Source organism: Tubulanus polymorphus, chromosome 2 (assembly GCF_964204645.1).
Source record: "Tubulanus polymorphus chromosome 2, tnTubPoly1.2, whole genome shotgun sequence".
NCBI lineage: Eukaryota > Metazoa > Nemertea > Palaeonemertea > Tubulaniformes > Tubulanidae > Tubulanus > Tubulanus polymorphus.
In genome coordinates, this window is record NC_134026.1 from 11,381,154 (window position 1) to 11,407,757 (window position 26,604).

The 26,604-nt window shown below is 31.5% G+C and overlaps 1 protein-coding gene and 1 long non-coding RNA gene across 2 annotated transcripts; both read left to right on the forward strand.

Moving 5' to 3' along the window:
* The first annotated feature begins 289 nt into the window (after positions 1-289).
* LOC141900721 (uncharacterized) lies at positions 290-26,321 on the forward strand. Its single transcript, XR_012618753.1, has 3 exons — positions 290-360; positions 1,714-1,878; positions 26,308-26,321. It is a non-coding gene; the product is annotated as an uncharacterized LOC141900721 (long non-coding RNA).
* On the forward strand, positions 8,869-26,051 carry LOC141900806 (uncharacterized). The gene is made up of 10 exons (XM_074787857.1): positions 8,869-9,798; positions 9,872-10,082; positions 10,239-10,384; positions 10,436-12,210; positions 12,275-12,496; positions 12,911-12,972; positions 13,506-14,094; positions 14,232-14,367; positions 19,007-19,060; positions 25,989-26,051. Exons 1-10 carry the CDS (start codon positions 8,869-8,871, stop codon positions 26,049-26,051), a joined length of 4,188 nt encoding a protein of 1,395 aa, XP_074643958.1.
* Positions 26,322-26,604: the final 283 nt, after the last annotated feature.

Below are 26,604 nucleotides of genomic sequence, written 5' to 3' on the forward strand. Positions count from 1 at the left end.
TTTCTCTCTTCTTTTCGAGGAAGAGCTATCGAATAATTCCCTCTCTTCTCCACAATCAATTTCAAAGTCAATTTTATGAATTCATTGCTCAGCGGGTCCGAGTCCAAGAGTTTACGAGTCTGGCGTTCGCGTGTCTGACAGGTTTACGGCATTTGTTTGTTACCTCTTTAATATTTTTGATTTCTTGTTATTCCGGTTATTTTATTTAAGTATATTGCTGATCACTTCATGTAACCAAAAGCGTCAATAAACAGACTTTGAATTGATCAAGTTTAAATCAAGGTCGTTGAGTCGCGGAAGGCTCCTAGAATTACGTTCGTCTTCGTCTCAGAGAGAAAACAAACGACAGAAAAGTATCAGGTGATTATCGATAGCCTACAACGGCACAGACAGTTGACAAACAGTGTTAGGCCTGTGCCGGTTGGTGCGTACTGGGACTAAATATACTGGTTGGTCAGTTGGTTCGGTTGTGAAGTGTGGAAGCTAAGATTATAAGAAAGCCTACCGGTATTTATTTGTCTATAGGCCTATTATATAGAAGCCAATACCATTTTAAGTACGTAGTTGTTAACCGCACTTGACTGTACGGTGATCTCCTCAGGTTAACCGCGTACGTGAGGTCCCTACTAAGTATATAATGCCATACGTGAGTTCCTAGTAGCCAATACCATTTTAAGTACGAAATTGTAACGCGTACGTGACTGTACGGTGATATCCACAGGTTAACCATACGTGAGTTCCCTACTTACGCCGTACGTGAGTTCCTAGTAGCCAATACCATTTTAAGTACGAAATTGTAACGCGTACGTGACTGTACGGTGATATCCACAGGTTAACCGTACGTGAGTTCCCTAAAAACGCTGTACGTGAGTTCCTATAATCTGCAAACGCGCATGCGTAAAAGAATAGAGTTTGGGTTAGGTGAGGCTAGGCTATTTGTAAATCAAATTTCATCCACCCACCAGTTACGTTCTGTGGCACAGTGGGTAAATCACTGGACTACTACTGGATTTTTTTTTCGTTTGGTTTCGAATCCCAATATTGCAAGTCTGAGCGTCAACGTACTCACATATGGCTAACCTGTAGAAATCACCGTACAGTCACGTACAGGTAACAACAGCGTTTTATGTATTAAGTGAGTACGACAAGCCTACCATGCCTATGTACTACAAACACAACTTTTTCCCTCTCGTCGGCCCTACAGTGATGTTACTATAACTGGTGCCATTATAATATGGATAGGATTTGGTCAGGACTAGCCTAAAGTCTAATTCAGTCTATGTACTAATTCACTCCATAGGCCTATTTTTAAAACAATACAGTGAAATATTCACACGCAGAAAGGCTAATTGATTTGAGCCATGTGATTAAGTTTGGCCAGGCCTTCTCTGACCTGCTGACATTAATAGTCAAACCAAAACGTTCATGTGGTCACGGCTTGTATTACCAGAAATCATTGTAGGCCTGTACATTTTGCTGTTCGTAGGTTTGGTATACCGATTTCTCCATTCTTGACTGATAAGTGTACGGTACATCTGTACGCATTATATAATTGTTCCAATGGGAATAGGGCCTATTGATTGGGCTTATTATTTCCTGCTTTAGAGTACTGAAATAAACCTAATGTTCATTCAAATATCCAACATCGGTGAAAGTTTGATTAATAATGTATACATGTACTGTAGGTTTTCATGTTGTATGAATATTTTGCAGTTCAAATGGGTATGATGCTGATTCCAATGTCAAACGCATGAAGTTAGATGGTCAAGGACAGTCAACACCAAGATATCTCTCTTCGACCGATGTTGTACCATAGAAGATCTGATTCTTTCAACTCAAGGAAAGTGATTCAACACAATCGACATAACACTGGAATAGGTTTGCAGTAACTAACCGTTCATTTCATTTAGTCCTATGTACTTTTTAGCCTATTTGGATTTGATTGTAATTGAAACTCTGGAACTGTTAACAAAAGACAAGTAAGACAAGTTGAAAAAACACAAGTTAGGCTTGATTCCCATGTTCAAATTTAATTCAAATTTATTTTATTACATCATATTTACAAAGCATATCATTGGTTCATACAGTAATAAAAATTAGGGCAGAACAAATATTATTACAGAAACTCCAAAAAGGCAATGAATTTCTATGACTAAATGAACATTGTTTTTAGCCCACTTGGGACTTTAGTCCCAGCGGGCTATTGCGTTCACTTTTCGTCCGTCGTCCATCCGTAGACGGAAATCAGTTATTTTAGGAAGTTTTGAAGACGCTTCAATGTAATGTCTTGATATTTGGGTTTCACATGTATCTACCCTAGACACATCTTCAGCTCAAAAACTGACCCTGTCAGAATCAAGATGGCCGACTGGCAGCCATTGTTGTTCGCCAAAATCAACACTTTTTACACATTTTTGAACTTTTTGAGGGAAATTTTGAAGATGCTTTGATCAATTACCTTGATCTTTCGGATATATGTGAATGCCCCTGGGCCCATCAGCATAACAAAAATTGGGATACGGACTCAAGATGGCCGTCCTATGACCTTTTTTAGTGCCCAAAAATGTCAATTTTGGCCCGAATTCTGAGTTTGCCATTTCTCATTGCAATTTGTGATGGGTATTCTTTGAAAAGGGATGTTTTATACCTTTGATACCTGTATTGTTAGATTGTTGAGCATTTGGAACCACTTCCCAAGTGGGCATGGTGTCCCTGGACCCCTAGTTCTAATAACTCAGATCAAGAGTGACTCTCCCGTTTATTAGGAAACACACGCAACTAGTGGAATAGGTTTGATTTACACACATGTTGCAGGTATCAATTGTTTATCACTGTAGAATTTGTAATCCATAAAAGCCAAAATCAACATCAGCCGGAAACCCAGACCAAATCAATTCATAATTTATTGATTGAATCTACACTACGATATATGTATTTATTCAAATATTTCAATAAAAACATTAACTTCTTAAATCTAATCTATTCTAAATCATAATACGTTCTTATCTGTGAATTCACTCAATCTATCGGCTCAGCAGGTGCTTAAGATGAGTTCTTAATAGGACAGATCCATTTTTAAGGATGGTGATAATACAGTATCATGATGTTTGAATGCCAAAATAAGTGCCTGGTCAAATATATTAATATTTGTGATTGTACGTCCACGTATGTTCGGTTTCAAAGCTGAATCATATTTGACGTTTACACAGTGGTTGCATATTAGGTTCGAATCTGTCAATGCATTTTATTCTATGTATCGATATTTCAATTTACTACAATTCCCATCATTCTGAATGGCTTTACAGAAAACCCGTCATCGCTGCTTTGCAGCTATATTTGTATATACATTTTTTTATCTTGGTCAGTTAATTCTTTATTCAACGATTCAAAATCTCCATATATTAAAAATGGAACAATATTTCTAAACTTATGATTAGTAAATTTCAACTTCTGTTTGCATTATTAATTTACAAAAATCTTTTTTATCACATATTACTCTTTATGTTTTAAAAATGCATTCTCTGTCACCGACTTAGATAAACATTTTCAACATAGATAAATTTATAGTGGTTGTTAAAATCACTTTCTGTTCGAAAGAATAAATCTATTTGTTTTAACCACATATAATGTTCATTTTCAACTTGTTATAATGTTTTGTGAAATATAAAGCTTCTAATGTATTATCTTTAATATTTTCACCTCTTGTCTCTGGTAGTTGCATTAATTAAAATACATTTATTTTCTAATTATTAACTTTTTCTATCTAAGGTATCATTTTTATAGTTACTGGGTATTGATCAGTTTTATATAATGATTATTATATCCGATAATTTGTTATTCTATATACATGTTCTTCTGTTGGATGTAAAGAACTTGTAATCGACCATAGAAAACATTTATTATCTTCATTTTGAACATCTATAACTGCTTTTGTTGTAAATGGTAGTTTACCATAAGATGATGCTTCAATATCCTTCTCTGTTGTAAAGTTTGAATCATTTGTTAACATTTTATTACTTTTTGATGTTTTATTTCTTTTTGTATTATGAAATTTAAATCTAAATTATAATTTCATTCAATGATAAGCCAACCTTCAAAATATCTCTCTTCAATTGTTTCTTTTATGTCTAGTGAATCATTATAACTTTTAACATTGTCCATATAAGGTTTATTGAAAATATATTGAGTTTTTTAATAGATGTTTTTACTTGTTGAGGTTAATCATCAAAATATGCTGTTCTTAAAATATTTCTAATTAAACTTTGTTGATGTTTTTGTGACTCAAGATGTCTATCCTAATTCCTTTTACTTATAAATTCATAACAAACATTACATTTAATTTCATCTACATCTTTTAATCGTTCTTTTCTTTAATTTGAACTATCTGGTGTCTCAAAATCTATAACATTTTTTTAATGATTTTTAGTTTTTTTTGTGTGATTTAGCAATATATTTTTTTTTCAGTATGGACAATAATATTGATTTTTATTACCATCATTTTGTTTTGTTTGTTGTTCACTCCCATTTATAAGGAAAAAAATTACGAGTGGTGATGAGTGATGTGTCGACCTCTCGACATCTGGCCTGAAAGCGCATTTTTCCAATTACTGACTCTTCCTAATTCTGTGATGATTCCAAATGTGGCATATTTCATCTAAATCATGCTGAAGAATAAATTGCATAATAATATCCAATGTTTTATGTGATCTAAAGAAAATATTTCTAGAAATGTTTAAATTCATCTATAACATTAATCTTTTCCCAACGAGATAATTGCATGAGTTTTCATCTGTAAAATATTGACATACAGAATAGTGTCAATGCTTTGCCGATAGCGCTCTTCGCTTATTGATAAGTGCATAAAGCGTAGGTCATTCCTGTCAATACATACGCTTTTCTTGATGGCGGGTTACAAGGAGCTTTTGTACTGTAGAACTATTACGCAAAGCTAAAGTTACAAGGCGTTTACACCAAATTCAAGTCGACAACCATGGGTAGCAGGCACATTACATTGAACTGTATCCTGCCAACATGATGCCGACATACCAGAGCAAAAGGGCATAAATGTATGGCCGCACTTGCGTAGCGTGACCTCAAATTCAATTAACAGAGGCATAGGTCTGCTGATTGGCAAAAATTACAGCATGATACTGGTCTAATTTATTGGGGCACGAATAAATGTGTTAATTAGATCAGTGCAGAACAAAACTTAAGCAATTCAAATAATAATGTAATCGCGAGTTCGAAGATAAATACACAGATGATAGCAATTTGTGACCCGACAATAAAGAAAATAGTGAGAATATCAGATACATTGGAGAACGCTTCGAATGGGGTTACTGAGGAAGTCACAATATTGTCCAAATAACCGCACATTAGCTGAATGCGCCAATATATGAGTTAAAGAGAGATCAGCTGGTACATCGATATAAACAGCATATAATCTATAAACGATCTTATCGACAAAGCCTTCTGCCACGATGTCCCTGATGAAGCTAACCACTCCCCCCGGGTCATGAAACTGAAAAAGACAAATTGAGGGTTGTATGCGATCCCCCCCCCTAAGTTTAAGGACGTATGTCTAAATGTTGTTGAGGGCTTCATTTCGTGAACTCTATTGGTGTGGATACACCATTCCGTGATGGCCCAGTTGCTGACATTAAATTCATGCTCCATCACACGGATCGCTATTCAAATATGAAAATAACAATAATTTCTACTTGAATTAGTCGCGTACACTACTAATTCAAGTAGAAATTTTTATTATTTTCATATTTGGAAAATTTCTCAACGATTCAACCTTTAACCTGAAAGCCCATTACCCCTATTACTCTTAAAATATTCATATACATGGATTAAATATATATGAATAACATATAAATTGATAGATTATTCAATATAAAAGTGTGAGTAAAGTGTTAGTAAAAAGGTAACGAGTAATTAACGAGCTCTTATAGAATAGATAGATAGATAAACATTATTTCAATATTTATATTTGTATGATTTAGATTTTTAAACATTAAAAGTGTTAGTAAAGTGTGATTGAAATAATTCATATTTAAATCATTGAACTTCTAAAATCAATTTAAAAAAAAAAATTTAGTATTAAAATGGAAGCAAATAAGTACTACTGTTCAACATGTAATATCAATATAGATAAATCCCAAAAAGCAAGACACAATAAAACTAAAACACATTTAGAGAATAAATTGAAATTAGAATATGAAGATGATATATTAGAAACTAAATTAGATGAATTAAAGAATGAAAAAGAAACAAACAAATGTGATACATGTAATCAATCATTCAGTGATAAAAGATATTATAAAGAACATTTAAAATCTAAAAATCATATTAGAAATAATATTTTAGGTGAGGATTATTTTGATAATGATAACGATAAGAAACATAAGACAATTAAAAGAATAAGAAATAAATTAAACAATAAAAGACCATACATGGAAGATGTAAGAAATTATATTAATTCATTAGATAATAAAAAAGGTATAGAGATAACCGAAGCATTTAAAAGTGATATTGGTCCAGCAGCTATCGAGTTTAAATTTCATAAAGGAAAAACATTAGAAGAAAATAAAAAACATTAAGAAAATATGAAAAATATTATAAAAATAATTACAGATGTTGAATACCCTAAAATTAGTATATCAGTTAAAGTAAAGTTTATAAAATCTGAAGATAAACCAATATATAATATAAATTCTCATTCACAACATATTATTTCAAAACAACATATAGATGAAAAATTAGATAAATGTTATAATGAAGTAAAAACTAAAATAGAAGAGAAATATTTTGAAGGATCTGGTTTAATATTTGATGAAATAATATTTACGACTTTACATGTTTATAACACAAAATATAATAAGTTAACTAAATCAAAACCAATTGATGAAAATAATTTATCATATTATAAAGAACCAGATATTGAAGCATCTAGTTATATTAAACTACCATTTAAAACTAATGCTGTAATAAATGTACACAATTTTGATGATAAATGTTTTCTATGGACAATTATAAGTTGCTTACACCCAGTTGAAGATTATAATAAACATACTTACAGATTAACAAATTATAAACAATTTGAAAATAATTATAAGATATATAATTATCCTGTTAGAATTAAAAATATCCCAAAAATAGAAAGAGATAATAATTTAAGAATAAATGTATTTGATTTAATCAAATTACCAAATACAAAAGGTAACAATATAAAACATTATACATTAGAACCTTTATACCTATCAAAAGATTATGATTCAAATGATGTTATAGATATACTATATTATGAAAATCATTATATGTGGATTAAACAAATCGATTTATTTTTTTAAATCAGAAAATGATCACCATAAAATATATCTTTGTAGAAAATGTTTACATAGATTCAGTAATGAAAGTACATTATTAAATCATAAACAATTATGTGAAAATCATGATTATTGTAAATTAGTTTTACCAAATGAAAAGGATAAAATATTAGAATTCAATAAATATGATTACAAAAATAAAGTACCATTTGTAATACATGGAGATTTTGAATCATTAAATAAAGAATTAACTGATCAAGATAGAAAAGAAATATATTATAAAAGAAAGAAATTAAATTCTAATGAAAATGATTTTTCAGATGAACCACCAAAAACAAATACAATTAAAAAGATTCATCAATCAGCTGCAGCTTTTGGATTATATATTAAATCTGATTATCAAGAACTAATTAAAAGTGAACATTATCATTATAGAAATGAAAATGTTATCAATCATTTTTGTGACTTATAAATTGAATATGAAATAAAATTTAATGAAAAGTTAAATGAAAATATAGAAATTATAATGACAGAAGAAGATAAAGAAGCATTTGGGTTTGCAGATAAATGTTATTATTGTGAAAAGATATTTAATTATAAAGATAAAAAAGTAAGAGACAATGATCATTTGAACGGAAAGTTTAGAGGCGCTGCACATGAGAATTGTAATTTACAAGCTAAGAAAATTAACTTTGTACCAGTTATATTTCATAATCTATCAGGATATGATGCACATTTATTTATCAAACAAGTTATGTCATAAAATAGAAGAAATCAATAATGAAAGAGAAAGATTAAATTCAAATAGATCAAAAGATAAAATACCAACTGTTGCCCACTGGCAACAGTTTTTCTTTCAGGTCTGTTAAGTTTGAGTGAATTTAGTTTAATATCTTTTTTGGTCTTTATTTTGCGTGCTTTATGTTAGTATGTTGTTGTTAGGTAGTATTGGTAAGCTGTTGGTAAGCTGTTTTGTGTGGTTTGAATTCATATTAATCTGGTATTATGTAGTGTTGGTGAGCTGTTTTGTGTGGTTTGAATTCATATAAACTGACATTGTGTAGTGTAGGTAAGCTGTTTCATGGGTGGTTTAATTTTCCTTTACGTTTGCTCTGTACAACTGTACTTCTGTGCATTCGCCACAGTATTCTGATAGAGGAAAGACATAGGCTCTCTACAACTAAAAAGAGTTGTAAGTTAAAATTATACATTTCTAAATGTCAACTATTTATTGCATTTATCGAGGCCTTTTTTTCTCCGTAATTTGAATTATTATTTATCACATTTTTAGGGTTTAATTGTGTATTTTTCAGTTAACCACTCGCTCGTGTTCACTGTGTATCTGTAACCTGTGCGTTTCACACATTCGAGAATAAAGTGCGTTAGACCTTTTATGATTGTAGCCGTCTTGTCCTCGATTTGATAAGTTCTATGTCCAACTCTGGTTTGGGACATATTGTTAAAACTCTTTTTATTTAAATTTCATAACGTTGAAGCTATATAATTCTATCGCTCAAGCTCTTGAATTCCGTTAAGAATGGCGCCAGAAGAGATAGCTGTAAAGGGCTCGGACCCTCCGAGCATTGATAAGATTTCTAAATCGCGTTCGTCGTTGGCTGGTTGGCTAACTAGGACCGTTGACAGTTGCAGAAGCCAAGTCCCGACGCTGAACAGTAAAAGCGCAATACTATTGCTTAAAGACCGTTTAGTTACTGCATTTGAAAGGTTAAAACAAAAACACCAGCAGTATATTTCAGTAGCATCAGAATTGGACTTGGAGATTGCTGAGGCCGAGTTATGGTTCGAGCCATATAACTCGGCGGTTGTAAATTGTTTAGATTTAATTGACTCTAAAATTGACAGCATCATCAGTGATTTCACATCTGTTACTTCCGTTAAGTCTGTTCTGGCGACCGGTCAACAAACTTCGTCTGTTCCCCTGGATGTTTCTTCAAGTGCCACCGTCAACCATGGTCAATCCGCCTACCAGGACGCAGCGATTCCCGGCGATACATCATCAGAGGCGATCGACGATTGGATCGACAAGCTTGTCATCGGACAGGAGACTGTCGTGGACGTGCCTACATCGAGATCTTCAGATTCTAACGACGAGGAGATCTTCAAGGCGTTCACCAAACTGAGCTGTGACCGAGACCTACCAAAGGTCGTGTTCGATGGATCCGCTCTGATGTGGCCACGGTTCGTCGATCAGTTTTATGAACAAGTTCATTCAAGGTATGGTCTTGTAGATAGCAGGCGTATGGACCTGTTACTCTCACATACTAAAGGTGAGGCAAGAAAGATGATCCAAGGCCTGGGGTATTCAGGCCGGAACTATGCCCAAGCTCTTCAGGAGCTCAAACATGTCTTTGGTCATAAAGTGTTAGTCGCCCGTGCTTGCCTGAATAGTATAACTGGACCTGTTATACAGTCGACCCCTACGTCCATTCGAGATTTCTACGTGTCAGTTAGACTGTATTGCTGTGTTAAATCAACTAAAGCACACTTATGAACTCAATAGTTGTGAACTCTTACAAAAGGTTGCTAAACGTCTTCCCGTTGAGAAAAGAGGGAAGTGGAATGAGTATGTACGATCAATATCCTCACGAAATAGAGAGCCTAACCTGATTGATTTAGGCCAATGGTTAAAAGATAGGGTTGATGCCGACTGCGGCCCTTTTGCGGTTTACATCCCTCCCAAAGGCTCTCAAATCGTGTCTAATGTGAATAATTCCCCTAGATTATCTACTTGTATGTCGGCGCATGGTGATCAAATTAAAAAGTGCCCACTGTGTCCAAATGAATATCACCATATTTCGAGGTGTCAGAAGTTTGTGGATAGAAATTTGTCCGATCGGTTTGCGCTTGTACGTTTACATAAACTCTGTATTAATTGTCTTTATGTAGGGCATGTGAAAGCTAATTGTCCATCAAAGGGCAACTGCCATGTTTGTAAGAGACGTCATCACACCAGTATACATCGTGATGAACAGCGTCCGTCGGGTCCATCGTCAGGTTCGGGATTGCCTCATCACAGCCAGGTCATGTCAGCTGTACATCGCCAAACAACAAAAGGTTCAGGTAACACTGTTGTTCATTTTCAGATTGTCCCTGTCATTGCCCATGGCTCCAATGGCCGCTGCATTGCCACCTTCGCATTGTTAGACTCTGCTAGCGATGTAACACTAGTAGAATGTAATTTAGCTAAAGATCTGGGTCTGAAAGGGCAACCAGATCTCCTTAAAATGCGTACGCTTACGTCGACCGAAACGAAACCTTCCGAAGTCGTCAGCTTCTCTTTGTCTAACCCAGTGTCTCCCGATTCTGCTAAATTAAATCTCCCAGAGGTGTGGACAAGACAAGGCACCATTAGTTGTCCACCGCAGTCGTCTCGAATCTCCCAGCAGTATGATCATTTCCGGGATTTGACGCTAAGTGACATACATCCAGGTGATGTTAAAATTCTGATCGGTGGGGATGTCCCATTTGCTCATATACAGTTAGAAATTAGGCAAGGCGAAAGGCCGATGGATCCTATAGCAGTCCGCACTCACTTGGGCTGGTGTATTTTAGGTCCTGCAGTTAAAGGGTCTCGTAATGAACCGAGGTTCGGTTTTAAAACGACAACCATCGAGACTCATGGTACTGATTTCCTGTTGGACAAGCAGATTGAGAAATTTTGGGAGACCGAAACGTTCGGCGGCGCTGACCTCTTCGATGATGTCAAAAAATCGCGCTCTGTAGAAGATCATCGTGGATTGGAGATCTTAGATAAATCCTGCTGTTTAGTCGACGGACACTATCAGGTCGGTATGCTTTGGCGGGACATGGAGTCATTCATGCCCAATAATCGATTTCAGGCCGAAATTCGTTTCAAAAATCTCAAGAAACGATTAAATAAGGACCCACAATTAATGGCTCTTTATTGCAAAACCGTGAATGGTTACATAGAAAAGGGCCATGCTAGGAAAGTGAGTAATGAAGAGTTAAAATCCCTTAGTAAAAGAGCATGGTTTCTTCCTCACCACGGTGTAGTTAACCCCAATAAATCCGGCAAGGTCAGGGTAGTGTTTGACGCTGCAGCTCTTTACCTCGGTGTGTCATTAAATAATCAATTAATGACTGGGCCAGATTTATTAAATAGTCTGTTTGGAGTTTTGCAGCGGTTTCGTTTAGGAGCTGTTGCCATTGCAGCTGATGTGGAAGGCATGTTCCACCAAGTGAAAGATCCGGAGACTGATTCAAACTCCCTTTTGTTTTTGTGGCAAGAAGATTTAGCCGCTGATGGAGAGCCAGAAGTCTATAAAATGACAGTACATATTTTCGGCGCAGCGGATTCCCCGTGTGCTGCTAATTATTGTCTTAAACGCTCAGCAACTGATACTGCTTTGCTTTTCAGTGAGGCTGCCGTACAGACTATAATACGAGATTTTTATGTGGATGATATGTTGAAATCTGTGTCTTTTCCGTTACAGGCCATCGAACTAGCAGAGGAAGTAACGAAAATTCTGGCTCGTGGTGGTTTCCACCTCACTAAATGGATGGGTAACAACCGTGAAGTACTGGCGCAGATTTCGAAAGATGAGAGAGCCCGTCCTGAATTAGACTTAGATCTCGACGAGATGCCCGTTGAGAGAGCACTCGGCGTGAAATGGGTTGTCGAATCTGATTCCTTCTTGTTCAGGCCAGCTGTTAGAGGGGGAATCCCGACGAAGCGTCTTGTCGTCAGTACGGTTAGTTCCATTTTCGATCCGTGTGGTTTTGTGGCTCCATATACTTTCAGGGCAAAGTTTCTTATACAGGAGATATGGAGACAGAACTTCGATTGGGATACTGCATTACATGGTGATGTTCTCACACGCTGGCAGGAAATGGATAAGTGAGCTACATTTTTTAGTCGACTTCAGACTAAATCGGCATCATGTAGATTTGTATGTTGGAAGCACTAAAGTAGAACTCCACGTATTTTGTGATGCTTCTGAGGCTGGCTTTGCTGCTGTTGCATATCTCCGAATGAAGCGTCCATCAGGTGAATTTGTGTGTTCGTTTTTGGCGTCAAAGACTAAGGTGGCTCCTCTTAAGATGTTAACTGTTCCAAAATTGGAGCTCGAGGGAGCCGTTCTCGCTGTCATGCTGTCTAGCTCGCTTAAACATGAGTTGAAGATGTTAGAATTTGAGCGCACCTGTTACTGGACTGATGCGGTTTCTGTCCTGAGATATATAAATAACATGTCAACACGCTTCAAAACATTCGTCGCCAATCGACTGACGAAAATTCACCGTTCTACCAACGCTCAACAATGGATGCATGTGCCATCAGATCAGAATGCCGCTGATGCTGCTACAAGGGGTTTACCTGCAGCTGGGATCGATAAGCACCCCATGTGGCTACATGGCCCTCAGTTCCTGAGATTTCATGAGTCCGAATGGCCAGATCAGACTATTGTTCATGGTCCAGTACTATATCCTTTAAATGTAAAAGTGTTCTCTGAATAAAACAAATGTTGCCGTTAGTAAAAATGAAAATTCTGTTGCTGATTCTAGCTTTTTTGAATTTAGTCGTATTTCGGATTGTACAGATGTCCATCGATTCTCATCATGGTTCAAGCTACGGCGGCATGTAGCCTGGATTCTACGTGCGGTGAGAAAATTCTCATCAGTCATAGCCCGTTTGAAAGTCGGCCGAGGCCGGGAAGGTCGCCTTCTATTTCGATCAGAGATAACTGAAGCTCAGACTTCCTTGATCAAATCCTCCCAAGATAGGGCATATAGGGATGAGATTGAAGCCCTTGAGTGTGGAGAAAATATGTCCAAAAGAAGTCCCTTGCTCCCGTTACGTCCTTTTTATCACCGAGGTGTCCTGAGAGTCGGCGGTCGTTTGACAAACGCAGTGATACCATATGAGGCTAAGCATCGGGTTATATTGCCCTTTGGTGACCATATTACGCGCCTTATTGTTGCTGATGTACACGAATCTCTTTATCATGCTGGGCCGGAACGTAATTTCTGAGGTCAGGCAAAACTTTTGGCCCGTAAAGGCCCGTAGCTTGGTGCAAAGCGTAATTGGTAAGTGTTCAGTTTGCCGTCTCAGTAGAATCAACCCATCGGTCCCTATTATGGCTGATTTGCCATCGGCCCGTGTTGCTGGTTTTACCCGTCCTTTTACTTATACAGGTATCGATTACTTTCGTCCCGTGTTCGTAAAGCTTGGTAGAAGCACAGTTAAAAGATGGTGCTGTTTGTTTACGTGCCTCGTAACCAGGGCTATTCACTTGGAAGTTGCGGATAACCTGGAAACTGATGCGTTCATTTTAGTCTTGCGTAATTTCATAGGCCGAAGGGGTCCGCCATCCGAAATTTACAGTGATAGCGGAACTAACTTCGTGGGCGCTGATCGCGAACTTCGCGAGGCATTAGAACGGCTTAATCAAGTGCAAGTCCATAATTGCCTACTCAAACGCGGCATTGTATGGCATTTTTCTCCTCCGTCAGCCCCTCATTTCGGCGGGGCTTGGGAACGGTTAGTGAAATCGTCGAAACGGGTATTGAAACAGATTCTTAAGGGGCAGCTGGTTATCGATTCCGTATTACGAACTGCGTTAATAGAAACGGAGTCCGTCATCAATAGTAGGCCATTAACATACAACAGTACCGATCCAAACGACTTCACCGCCATTACTCCAAATCATTTCTTGCACGGCGGTCCAAAAACGATTAATGCACCTGATATATTCGAACCAAAAGAAATTTGCCGTCGCAAAAGGTGGCGGCAAAGACAGGTCATCGCCGACCATATTTGGCGCCGGTGGACACGCGAGTATCTACCGGTAAGTGGCAGTGCGACGGGCTTGGTGTCGGGGTCAATGACCTGGTCATTCTTGTGAATAACGATGTTCCTAGGGGTAAATGGGAATTTGCTAGGGTCGTGAACGTCTGTGCCGGGCCTGACGGACGTATAAGGGTGGTAAAGGTAAAAACCCAAAGTGGTTCTGTGCTTACCCGTCCAGTCAGTAAAGTGGCTGTGCTGGAGGAGTCTGTGTGTTAGATTTGGCTTGTTTGTATACGAGATGTTGTGTGTGTTACTAATACATGTTGATGATAGTATATTGTGTTGACGCTCTATGTGACGTCAAAGGGGGTGGCATGTTGCCCACTGGCAACAGTTTTTCTTTCAGGTCTGTTAAGTTTCAGTGAATTTAGTTTATTATCTTTTTTGGTCTTTATTTTGCGTGCTTTATGTTAGTATGTTGTTGTTAGGTAGTATTGGTAAGCTGTTGGTAAGCTGTTTTGTGTGGTTTGAATTCATATTAATCTGGTATTATGTAGTGTTGGTGAGCTGTTTTGTGTGGTTTGAATTCATATAAACTGACATTGTATAGTGTAGGTAAGCTGTTTCATGGGTGGTTTAATTTTCCTTTACGTTTGCTCTGTACAACTGTACTTCTGTGCATTCGCCACAGTATTCTGATAGAGGAAAGATATAGGCTCTCTACAACTAAAAAGAGTTGTAAGTTAAAATTATACATTTCTAAATATTTATTGCATTTATCGAGGCCTTTTTTTCTCCGTAATTTGAATTATTATTTATCAAATTTTTAGGGTTTAATTGTGTATTTTTCAGTTAACCACTCGCTCGTGTTCACTGTGTATCTGTAACCTGTGCGTTTCACACATTCGAGAATAAAGTGCGTTAGACCTTTTATGATTGTAGCCGTCTTGTCCTCGATTTGATAAGTTCTATGTCCAACTCTGGTTTGGGACACCAACTTATAAATTTAAAATGTTAGCTAGAACATCTGAGAATTATATATCATTCCAATTTGGTTGCCTAACATTTATAGATTCATATAGATTTTTAAATAGTTCATTAGATAACTTATCAAAATCATTAGTTGATGATGAATTAAGAATATTAAAGCAACACTACCCAAATAATGATGATTTTCAATTAATCAGATATAAAGGAGCAATTCCATATTCATTTTATAAAAATCATAATGATTTTAACATAACTGATAAATAGAATAATAGAACATTGAGTATTTGGAATCATTTTGGAATGAAAAATCATGGGCAATTAGTAGATTTATATTTAAAATCAGATGTATTATTATTAACTGATATATTTGAAAGGTTTAGAGATGTAAACCTAAAATATTTTAATATTGATCCTTGTCATTGTTATTTCTAGCCCAGGTTTAACATGGGATTGTGGATTAAAATTTACAGATATAAAAATGGATTTGTTAACAAATATAGATCAATTACTATTATTTGAAAAATCTATAAGAGGAGGAGTTTCAGGTGTATTAGGGGATAGATATTTCAATATAAATGATAACCCTGGATATCATTTATTATACATAGATGCAAATAATTTGTATGGTTGGGCAATGATGGAACCACAACCTCATGGAGTATTTGAAATAAGTGAAGTTTTACAACATGAAAATAATGACAAATTTGATTGGAAGAAAAGAATCCTAGATATTGCAGATGATTCAGATATTGGTTACTTCTTTGTTGTTGGTTTAGAATATCCTGAAGATTAAAAATTTAAATCTAGAAATCTAGCTTACTGTCCCGAACATAAAACTGTAACGCATGAAGAATTATCAAATTATCAAAAAAGAATTAAACCCGAAAATCATATTCATACAGAAAAGTTAATGGTAACTCAAGAAGATAAATATAATTATGTAGTACAATATAGAATGTTGAAGTTTTATTTGAATCAAGGAATGATTCTAAAAAAGTACATAGATATATTTCATTTAGTCAATCTAAATGGTTAGAAAAATATATAGATTTTAACACCAAACAGAGAACTGAAGCTAAAACTGATTTTGAGAAAGATTTCTTCAAGTTAATGAATAATGCATTCTATGGTAAGACTTGTGAAAATATTAGAAATAGAAATGATATTGAGTTAGTTAGTAATGGTAAAAGAATTAGGCATTTAAAAACATATCTTAAATTTATTGGTAACAGAATATTTGATGAAAATTAAGCTGCAGTTAAAGTGAGAACTTCTATGAAATTTAATAAACCAATTTATGTTGGTGCTTCAGTTTTAGAATTATCAAAGTATTAATGTATGAATTCTATTATAATGTATTACAACCTCATTTTGGAGAAAAACATATAGAAATCTTATATTTTGATACCGACAGTTACATATTAAAGATAAAAACTAATAACATAACAGATGATTTAAAAACATTAAAATCAGTAATTATCCTAAAAATCATGAATTGTTTAGCAATGATAATAAAAAAGTTCCAGGGAAGTTTAAGGATGAATTAGGTGGTGAAGAAATGATAGAGTTCATAGGTATTAGATCTAAAATGTATTCATATAAAACTAAAGAACATGAAGCTAAAAAGTTAAAAGGAATAACCAAAAGTGTAGTAGAAAAGAATATTAATTTCAAAGATTACATCAATTGTATATTCAATGAAGAAGTTAGAAAACATAAGATGAGATGTTTAAGATCTGAAGATCATGAGATGTTTATTGAAAAAAATTGAAAAGGTTAGTTTGAATCCATTTGATGATAAAAGATATATTTTAGATGATGGAATTCATACAGTTGCATATGGTTGTAATTTAGATAAATATCTAAAGTTCAAAAGAGAAGAAACAAAAGAGAACGAGATAATGAAAAGAATTCTAACGTGTTAATCAAATTTTAATAAAAATATGTATTATAAATGGAGAGTAAACAAGCACACAGTGAGAACAACAAATTATTTCTAGATATAATAAAAGATACTTCAAATGTCAAATCAGTAGATTATAAATTTAAGAAGTTAAAACAATTAATAATCCATAAGAAATATCTAATTACAAATATTGTTACAGTTACTAACAAATATGGAGATAAATTAGTTATACACTTAGAATATGAAGGATTAAAAGGAAATACATATAAATTCAGAACATATTTACCAGATAGATTTCATAGATTATCAAGTGAAGATTTAGAAGAATTATGTTCTGGAGATTTCTATTTCATATATAAGGGTAAGAATGAAAAAGGGCACCATGAAATAGATTTCGAATAAGAAAATATGTAAAATAAATGGCGGAATTAAAAGAATACAGAATATTTGTTGATTCAAGAAAACTTACAAATTATAAATCTCATAATTTACTAATACAATTAGATAAAGAATTCAAGAATTGTGTTGATTTAAAATTAGTTAATATAAGTTTATGTAATTCTTTTTATAATATAACGAATAAAACTATTGAAGATAATACTTTTTTAATTCATATTAGAAATGTAAATGAATGGTTTCATCTAATTTTAAAACCAGGATTATATAATTTAGAAACATTAGCTCAAGAAATTAAGAGAAGAGCACGGTTGAAGTGAAGATATATTTTTAATTAGATTTATAAAAAGTGATAGCACAAATAAAATTAAAATAAAGTTACATTATGAAAGTCAACATGCATTTATGGTAAAAAAACCTATAGCTAAACTGTTAGGAATTGTACCAGATACTGTTACAGGAAACGTAGATGGTAATTCAAATTTAATGACTTTTACACATTTTTATAATTATTGCAATTTAATTGATCCTACAAAACATTTGAAGCAACTAAAGATACAATTTGTAATTCTAGTATATTAAATATTTTACCATTAAAAAATGTTAAAAAATTTGGAACGCAAATAAATTATAATTTAGCTGAATGTGATTTTAAACCTTGTATTCCTCAATTTAACAATTTTAAGTTAGAAGTAAGAAATCACAATGGATACTTAATTGATTTGAATAACTTTCCTGTGATATATGAATTACTTATAAGATGTAGAGAGTAATTTTTCATTATATAAATGAATATAACTGTTGGGCCGACTATATGTTTTGGATTTGATTTTAAACATGAGAAAGAAATGAAATTTAACATTACTGATGTAATAACACATATCAAAAATATTGCATTTTCTAATAAAACAACATTTGAGTATGAAACAACAATAGATAAAGAAACTTTAAATGTAGAAAAGATTACTAATTTAATTAGAGAATCTTTAAGATTTTATGAATTAGATGAAGATTTTATCATCGATGATATTAAAAAAAATAATAATTGAAATATATACAAATGAAACTAGTAATGAAATAAATGTTGAATTAATCATCACTAAGATAACTAAATATTTTGAAGATGGTAATTTTTTTTATAAATAAATGAGTGATAATAAGTGGATAATAACTGGATTATATAATGGAGCATTACTATCAGTTGGAACTGTTGGTTATTCAATGGTATTAAAAAAAGTATTTAAAATGGGAAGTGTTAATGTTGATAGATTTGATATAAATGATATTTTAAAATTAACGTTAGCAGTTACTTTATCTAATTTAACTATTGATTATTTGGAAAAACAAAAATATATTCCTCCCATATAAATGCGTAATTGTATTGCTAAATAAATGGCTTCTGCAGTTATAACTATTATAGGATCGGCAATTGTTAACGCTTTAGCATTTACTGGTGGTGGTTATTTATTTAAGCAAATTGATAAAAATGGATCATTAACAGAACAAAAAAGACATAACTTAGCATTAGAGAAATACAATAAAGCAGCAGAAGAATATAGAGAAAAAAGACAAAACTATTTGGATTATATTAACAAGGAATTATATGATCAGAAGATTTCACATAGAGATTTTCAATCAGTTGATGATGCAATGAGTTTATATAACGCGGTAACCAATAAAGAAAAATTACATCTATTCAAACCTAAATTATCAGATTATTATACCCCAAGTAAAGAACAACAGAAATATGAAATAATATGGATTTTAGGGGGAACAGTTATTGTTATATTTGTAGCGTATAGATTTACTAATTAGTAATTTTTTTTGCTAAATAAATGGATGATAATATTGATATTATTCCTCTTGATATAAATAAAACTAAATTAAAAATATATTTAGAAAAACAAATATTAGAATTTGAAAGTGACTTAAAGATAAAAAAGAAAAAATATTTAAAAAGTAAAATTATATATTATCTTATTATCAGTGGTTCGGTTACAATTAGTTCTGTAATAACATTTCTAGCAATATTCTCACCATTAACACATTTAGCTATATCAATTGGTGTATTAGGATTAAGTTCAAGTGTTTTAACTGGTATAAGTTCAAAATTAAATATAAAAAGTAATAAAGACAAAATTAAAACTAATATAAAAGAAATTAATGAATTAAAAAATACACTAGATTATATAATAAGTTAAATTGGTCATATAACAGTTGAAGAACAAGATAAATTATTAAAAGAATTAGTTAATTATTAATTTTTTAATTATATAAATGGGGTTTCCAAAAGCTTTCCAATATAATAAATCAATTAAATATAATATTCCTGCAATAGATTTAAAAAAAAATATAACATAAAAATTTAGTTTTAATTTCATTAACTAATTTAGAAATTTATGTTACTGAATCACAGTTTTTTATTTCTAAAATGGAAAATATATTTAATACATATGAAGTTACTTATACTCGAGATGAATATCATATATATAAAGTAAAATCTAATATGAAATATTGGCAGAATCAATTAAATTTTGCTGTTTATTGTGCAACAACTGGTTGTGGTATAAGTTGGAATGATCATTTAAATAACTTAGATAAAAATTTGAATTATTCTGATTTAAAATTAATTCACACAATATTTAGATTTCACACACATTTTCAAATCAGAATAATATTAAATGAATTAGAATGTCCTTTACCCGGATCTAAATATTTTAAAGAATTGGACAATAATATTAATCTATCTAAGTTTTATAAAATATGTGATGAATTTAATATAAATATTAATTCTGATTTTAGAGCGCATGGTAAATTGCAAGGTGTTGGTGAAGAGTATGAAATAAAAAGAATTGATTATATGCATAGAATTGGAGCTTGTCATAATTATAAAATTGATAATAATAATGGTTAGATTAATTTCATTTTAGTAAATTGTGAAGGTTTTACAAAATCAGGTATACAAAGAATAAATCAATCAATTAGAACTTATTTGATATGTATTTTAGGTGCGCAAGATCACCAATAGTTGGAAATGATAACACTTCATTCGATGCGCAGAAACAATTCAAAGTTTTATTTGAAGATTCCATTCATAATGATAAAAATAGATCGATTCCAGAAAACATTGTAAGATATCAAAATTATTTAGATAAACCACATATTAGATTAAATTAATGTATAGGTCCTAATCTATTAATTATTTCTAATGGTTTAGTATTAAAGATGGGAAACATAATTTGTTATAATAATCTAATTAAAACTGCAACAATAAATAATTCATTTGGATTGAATGATATAAATAAAAAGATTATTGCTGCTCCAAAATTAATGGAAGGTGAAAAAAATAAAAAACATATTCAATCAACAGAAACTAAAACTAAGAATATTAAATAAAATAATGATTCTAAAATAAAAGATGACAATACATCAGAAAATGGTGCCGTACGGCACCCACACGGTGATATAAAAACTGATAATATTCAACATGATATAATTAAAACTGATAATGATAATAAATCCCATGAAAATGCTAAATTAGCTTTAACTTGTATAGGAATTGTTATAGGAGGAATATTATATTTTAAATTTTAATTTTTTATTATATAAATGGAAGAAGATATTCCAATGGATACTTTTGATGAACCCGGTATAAGTGATGAACCACAACCTGATTTTAATGAAACTAATATTGATAATGATGATGGACCAGCATATAAGACTAATTTAGGTGGAGATGATGATTATGATGATGATTATGATGGAATTAATTCCGAAGTACGTGAAAAATTAGATAAATATTTAGAAGCTCCTGAAAGTGGTAGAATTTCAACTAGAACAGAAAGAAAAGAATTTATGAAACTACTAGAAAAACAACAAGAAGAATATCCTGATAAACCCATGGAACTATATAGAATGAAATCTAGAGTAACAGATACAATTGTTAACGAATTATTACCAAAAGTTGTAACAGATGAAATTGATTCAGAAGGCGTTGTAATGCAAATTTTAGAAGATGACCCATTTTTCATGAATAATTTAGAATTTCAAAATGATTCATGGTATTATAATCTTGAATTAAATAGGAATACTGTAACAATTCAATTATCTAGAATGGGACAAGAAAATATTTTTGAACCTGAAATGCGAGCAAGATCTACAATTGAAGGTTCAAAAGGCGGTAGAGAATTTCTCAGAATTATATGGAATGCACTCTATAGAATAAATGAAGAAGAACCAATTCCTAATATTACTATAAACAAATATTCACCATTTAAAAATCCAAATCCTACTGATTTTGATCCAGAAATGGAAAAGTATGCAGATCGATTAGATAAATTAAGATCTTCAACACCCGAAACATCGAGAAGAGATATTCAACAAATTGATAATGATTCAAGTCAATTACAATTAGTAAAACATTTTGATAGCATGTTAGATACAATGAATTCATTTGAAGAAGAGATGAATAGTGTTTTAGATACACCCGGTACTGAAACTGGAATAAATCGAATACAATCTTTACTAGAAAAAGGATTATTTGATTTAACTGATGGATGAATTAGAAGCATTTCCTGAACCAACACGTAGAGAAATTAAAGGTATGCAAGGATCAGATGATAAAATTGCGCATGAAAAAAGTAAAAGAGATATTAAAATTAGATTTCTAGAAAAAGAATTAACTGATAAAATTAAAGAAATAGAACAATTAAAGTCTGATCTTGATCGTCAAGTAATTGATGAAATGGAATATAGGCAAAAAGAATTACGTTTAGAAAAAGAAATTGATAATTTAGAATATAACATAGAATTACAAAAAGAAGAAATTAAATTATTATTAAAATCATATGATTATAATATTAATAGATAAAAAGTTATTTTTAAAGATTTGTTGATAAAACCAAATTCTGAAATATCATTGATAGAATAAAATTATTATTTAAATTAGAAGGAATAACAATTCTTTCAATTCTAACAGCTGTAACTATGTTATTTACAACAATAGGTTTAGCCATATCAAATTCACTGAAATCTACTCCTACTCCCAATAAACCGGATAAACCCCCAGATAATAATAATTCTATACAAGATAAAGTTAAAGATGGTTTAAAGAAATTAGCAAAATATTCATGGGAACTATCTAAAAAATCTGCTGCAGCATTACCCGGAGTTATTGCATCAATTGTTGGTTTTATATTGAAATCTGCAGGAAACATTATTAACTTTGCTGCTGAACATATTATTTTATTTTTAATTACAGTTGTAAGTGCAATTATTTTTTGTTTAGTGAATATGATATCAAAAAATATCAAGTAAACATAATCAAAAATAAATAATTAATTTTTTTGTTAAATAAATGAGTGGGAGTTATAACAATCCTTCTAAGAATCATAGAATATCTAATGCTATTAAAGCAGAAAGATCACATCATATAATTACTCATAACCCTTCTAATATTAATCCTGATGAAACTTTATATGTTAGAATTCCTCGATTAACACAAAATACTTTTTATGTTCCAAATAGTATTTATTTTTCGGCCGATATAAAAGTAACCGGTAATAATAATAATCATGTTGTCGATAATGTTGGAAGATATTTGATTAAAAAATTAACTATAAAGATTGGTCCAGAAACAGTTTTCTCATAATAAATAGAAATGATATTGAGTTAGTTAGTAATGGTAAAAGAATTGCAAATATAAAATTCCATTAGACTTTGAATTGATAAATAACAATGCGCCTTTATATAAATACGCAATTCAAGAAGACGTTATATTCGAAATAACATTTGCGCCTGTTAATGAAATTGTAATATCTAGCGTTAATAAAGATATGGGTTATAAATTATCGAATATATGTTTAGAATATGATACAGTAACTGATGAAAATATTTCAAGTATAATTCAAACTCAATACAATCAAGGATTTTCATTATTATATGATTATATTGATAAATTTAAAACTGTAACTATTAATGCAAATGATGAAATTATTAATGAGAATATTAACTTCCCAAGAAGATCTATTAAAGGTATATTAATATTTTTTACCATTGCAACATATACTTATGGCGCAATAAATGTTGATAATTATTATAATCCTGAAATAACAAAAGAAGAAATAACTATCGAAGGAATAGCAAATAAAATATTTTGTCAAGGAATGAGAATGATAGATCAATGGCCAGAAATTAGAAAACATTTTATGAATGAAAAAGTGAAATCATCTGAAAATTGTAATATTAATCAAATTGATTATTATACCGGTAATAAATACGCACTATGGTTAGATTTTAGAACAACAGAGGATAATTCATTACATGGTTCTGGAAAAAAACTACAGAACACTAGAGATGGAATACAATTATTCATGACAAAGAAAAAAGGAAGCTTAAATTTCAATATGCACATTTATATTATATCTGACGCGCAATTAAATATTGTAAATTCTCAATTAAATAGTGTTATGTATTAGAATTTTAATTTTAATAAAAATTTATATAATAAATGGAAGGAGGTAAAGTATATAATCATATTCCATACATCGATACACATGAAAATAATGATGGTTTATATTATGTAATACCTTGTAATATAGCTTTGATATTTGATCCTATTTTCAAAATTTATAAAACTAAACTAATAGAAATCGATAATAATAGAAGTGGTGTTGTTGATAATTTAAGTAATGTAATTGATAATAATGTAATACCTTCTACATCTAATAATGTAATACCTTCTACATCTAATAATGAAATAATATTAAATTATGGTGAAAATAGAAATTATTGTGGATATTGTAATAGTGAATTTTCAAACGCTCCATCAAATTGGAATAAACATATGAATACAAAGACACATATTACTAATGTAATAGAACGTGTTGGTTTAAGAGAATTTATAGAACACCCATTTATATATGATACAAAGTTTGTTTCAAATAAAAAAGTAAATGGTAAAGAATTATATGAAGATTTATTATTAGCAACACCTAATAAAGATGAATTAGATTTAACCGATGCTAATAAAATATTAGGATCAAACATTGTAAATGAAATATCAGGAGCAAACACTCAGAAAGATTATAATGAAAATATAGTTACAGATAAGCATATTGATATTAAAGATTATGTGGACACACTTTTGGTGAAAGATAAAGAAGAAACTATTGATGATGCGGTAGAAAGGATGAATAAGTTCAATAAAACAACTATTGATGATGATACGGTAGAGAGTTTGAATAAATTGTAAGGGTCTGATAGTGAAAGTGATTAAGATAATTATTATATTTAACTCAAATAATAATATTAGTTGAAAATTGTATAAAATAATAGTAAATAAAAAAGGGGGTTTTAAGTATTTAAGGTATTTAAGGTATCTAATACATATCTAATACATATCTAATATATATTATTTGAAAATACCTTAAATTATATATTTTTTTAAAATTTATATTGAAACCTTAGTAATAATAAATAACCTTTATTATTTTCAAACTTCATATATTAGTTGAAAAATAAAAATAAATTGGTTGAAAATTGTATAAATAATATTTATTTTAAAAAAGGGGTTTTAAGTATTAAGGTATCTAATACAGAGGTAGGTATTAGGGTATATAATAGGGTATCTAATACATAGGTATATTTTAAACATATTTCAATATTTATATTTGTATGAGTTAGATTTTTAAACATTAAAAGTGTTAGTGAAGTTTTATTGAAATAATTCATATATATATACATGAATAACATATAAATGAATAACTTCTAAAATCAATTTAGTAATAAAATATGTATAATAAATGGAACCAGAACAACCACAAACTATCAATATTACAAATAACACTGGTGTCATAAATATATACTACAAGAAGTGTTCTAAATGTGAATTAGATAAATTAGCTATAACAGAATTTAATAAGCGTAAGATTAGCAAAGATGGTTTTCAATATTGCTGTAAAACTTGTACTAAACTATATACCAAACAATATCGAGAAGATAATAGGGAAGCTTATAATGATTATAAGACAGAATATACGAGAGAAAGATATAAAACAGATCTTAATTTTAGATTGAAACAATGCTTAAGATATAGATTAACACAATTATTCAACAAAGAAACACATTCAGAAACATTATCTAATTTGTTGGGTTTGTACAGATGAATTTCTCAAATCATGGATTATATTTCAATTCGACTATAAAATGAACATAGATAATTATGGGAATTATTACCATATTGATCATGTGTTACCGATAGCTAAATTTAACATGAATGATGAAAACAATGAAAAACTTATTTGGAATAGGAAAAATTTAGGACCTTTAGAAAAGAAGGAAAACATAATTAAATCTAACAAACTAGATATGAAATTATATTTAGATCAACTGGATAAAGCAAAGACATTTGTTGAATTATGGAACTCAACACATAATGAAAAATACGTTGAAGCTTAAGCGCTTAGAAAACCGGTTACTCTCGATCTATGTCAAACTGCCTATATGTAATTGTATTAGGTTGTTTACAAAAACATCTGTGCCGCATTTTATATTCAGTTGAATGGGGCGCGCCTCATTTGAATATGTGCTATTTCAGTTGAAAAGGATTAATCAATTGCATTACAAAGGAACATCTGTTGCTTGGACAATGTTTAGCTAGTGAATAACTGGCAGTTATAAGCGCGCATAAGCATAGGAACGCATAGGATATTCTCTCTATAAACACAATTTTAGGAGTTTACAGTTATAAATGTAAGTACTGTTTTTGTTGTTATTAAGGCGTTGGGAAACGTTAAACATGTAAAACTTACCCTGGTAAGATGCGCCACAAATGGCCATGTTTAAATGCTGTAATTAATATTTTACAACTACAACTTCAAGTTAGTTTTATTCTACGCTAGATATTTATCTTTTAGATAACAAATGAAGACCATTAAATCAAGAAAGTGAAGATAGGAGGATGTGGAATCAGAAATAATGGATATTTCAACTCATGAGACTGTAGCCGTTTAGCCATACTGTATAGGCTTCCAATGCATTACGTTTGTCGGAATTTCAATTGCGTCATTAAGCTGTTGTTAATGACACACAGTGACAAGTGTTGTATTGTACTTTATTGATTCCTGCATTCCACGCATACCTTACCGCTCCTCTCAGGAGCGGCTTGGAATGTGGAAATCGGTAATGATTGTAGAATAAAATATATGTGTGTT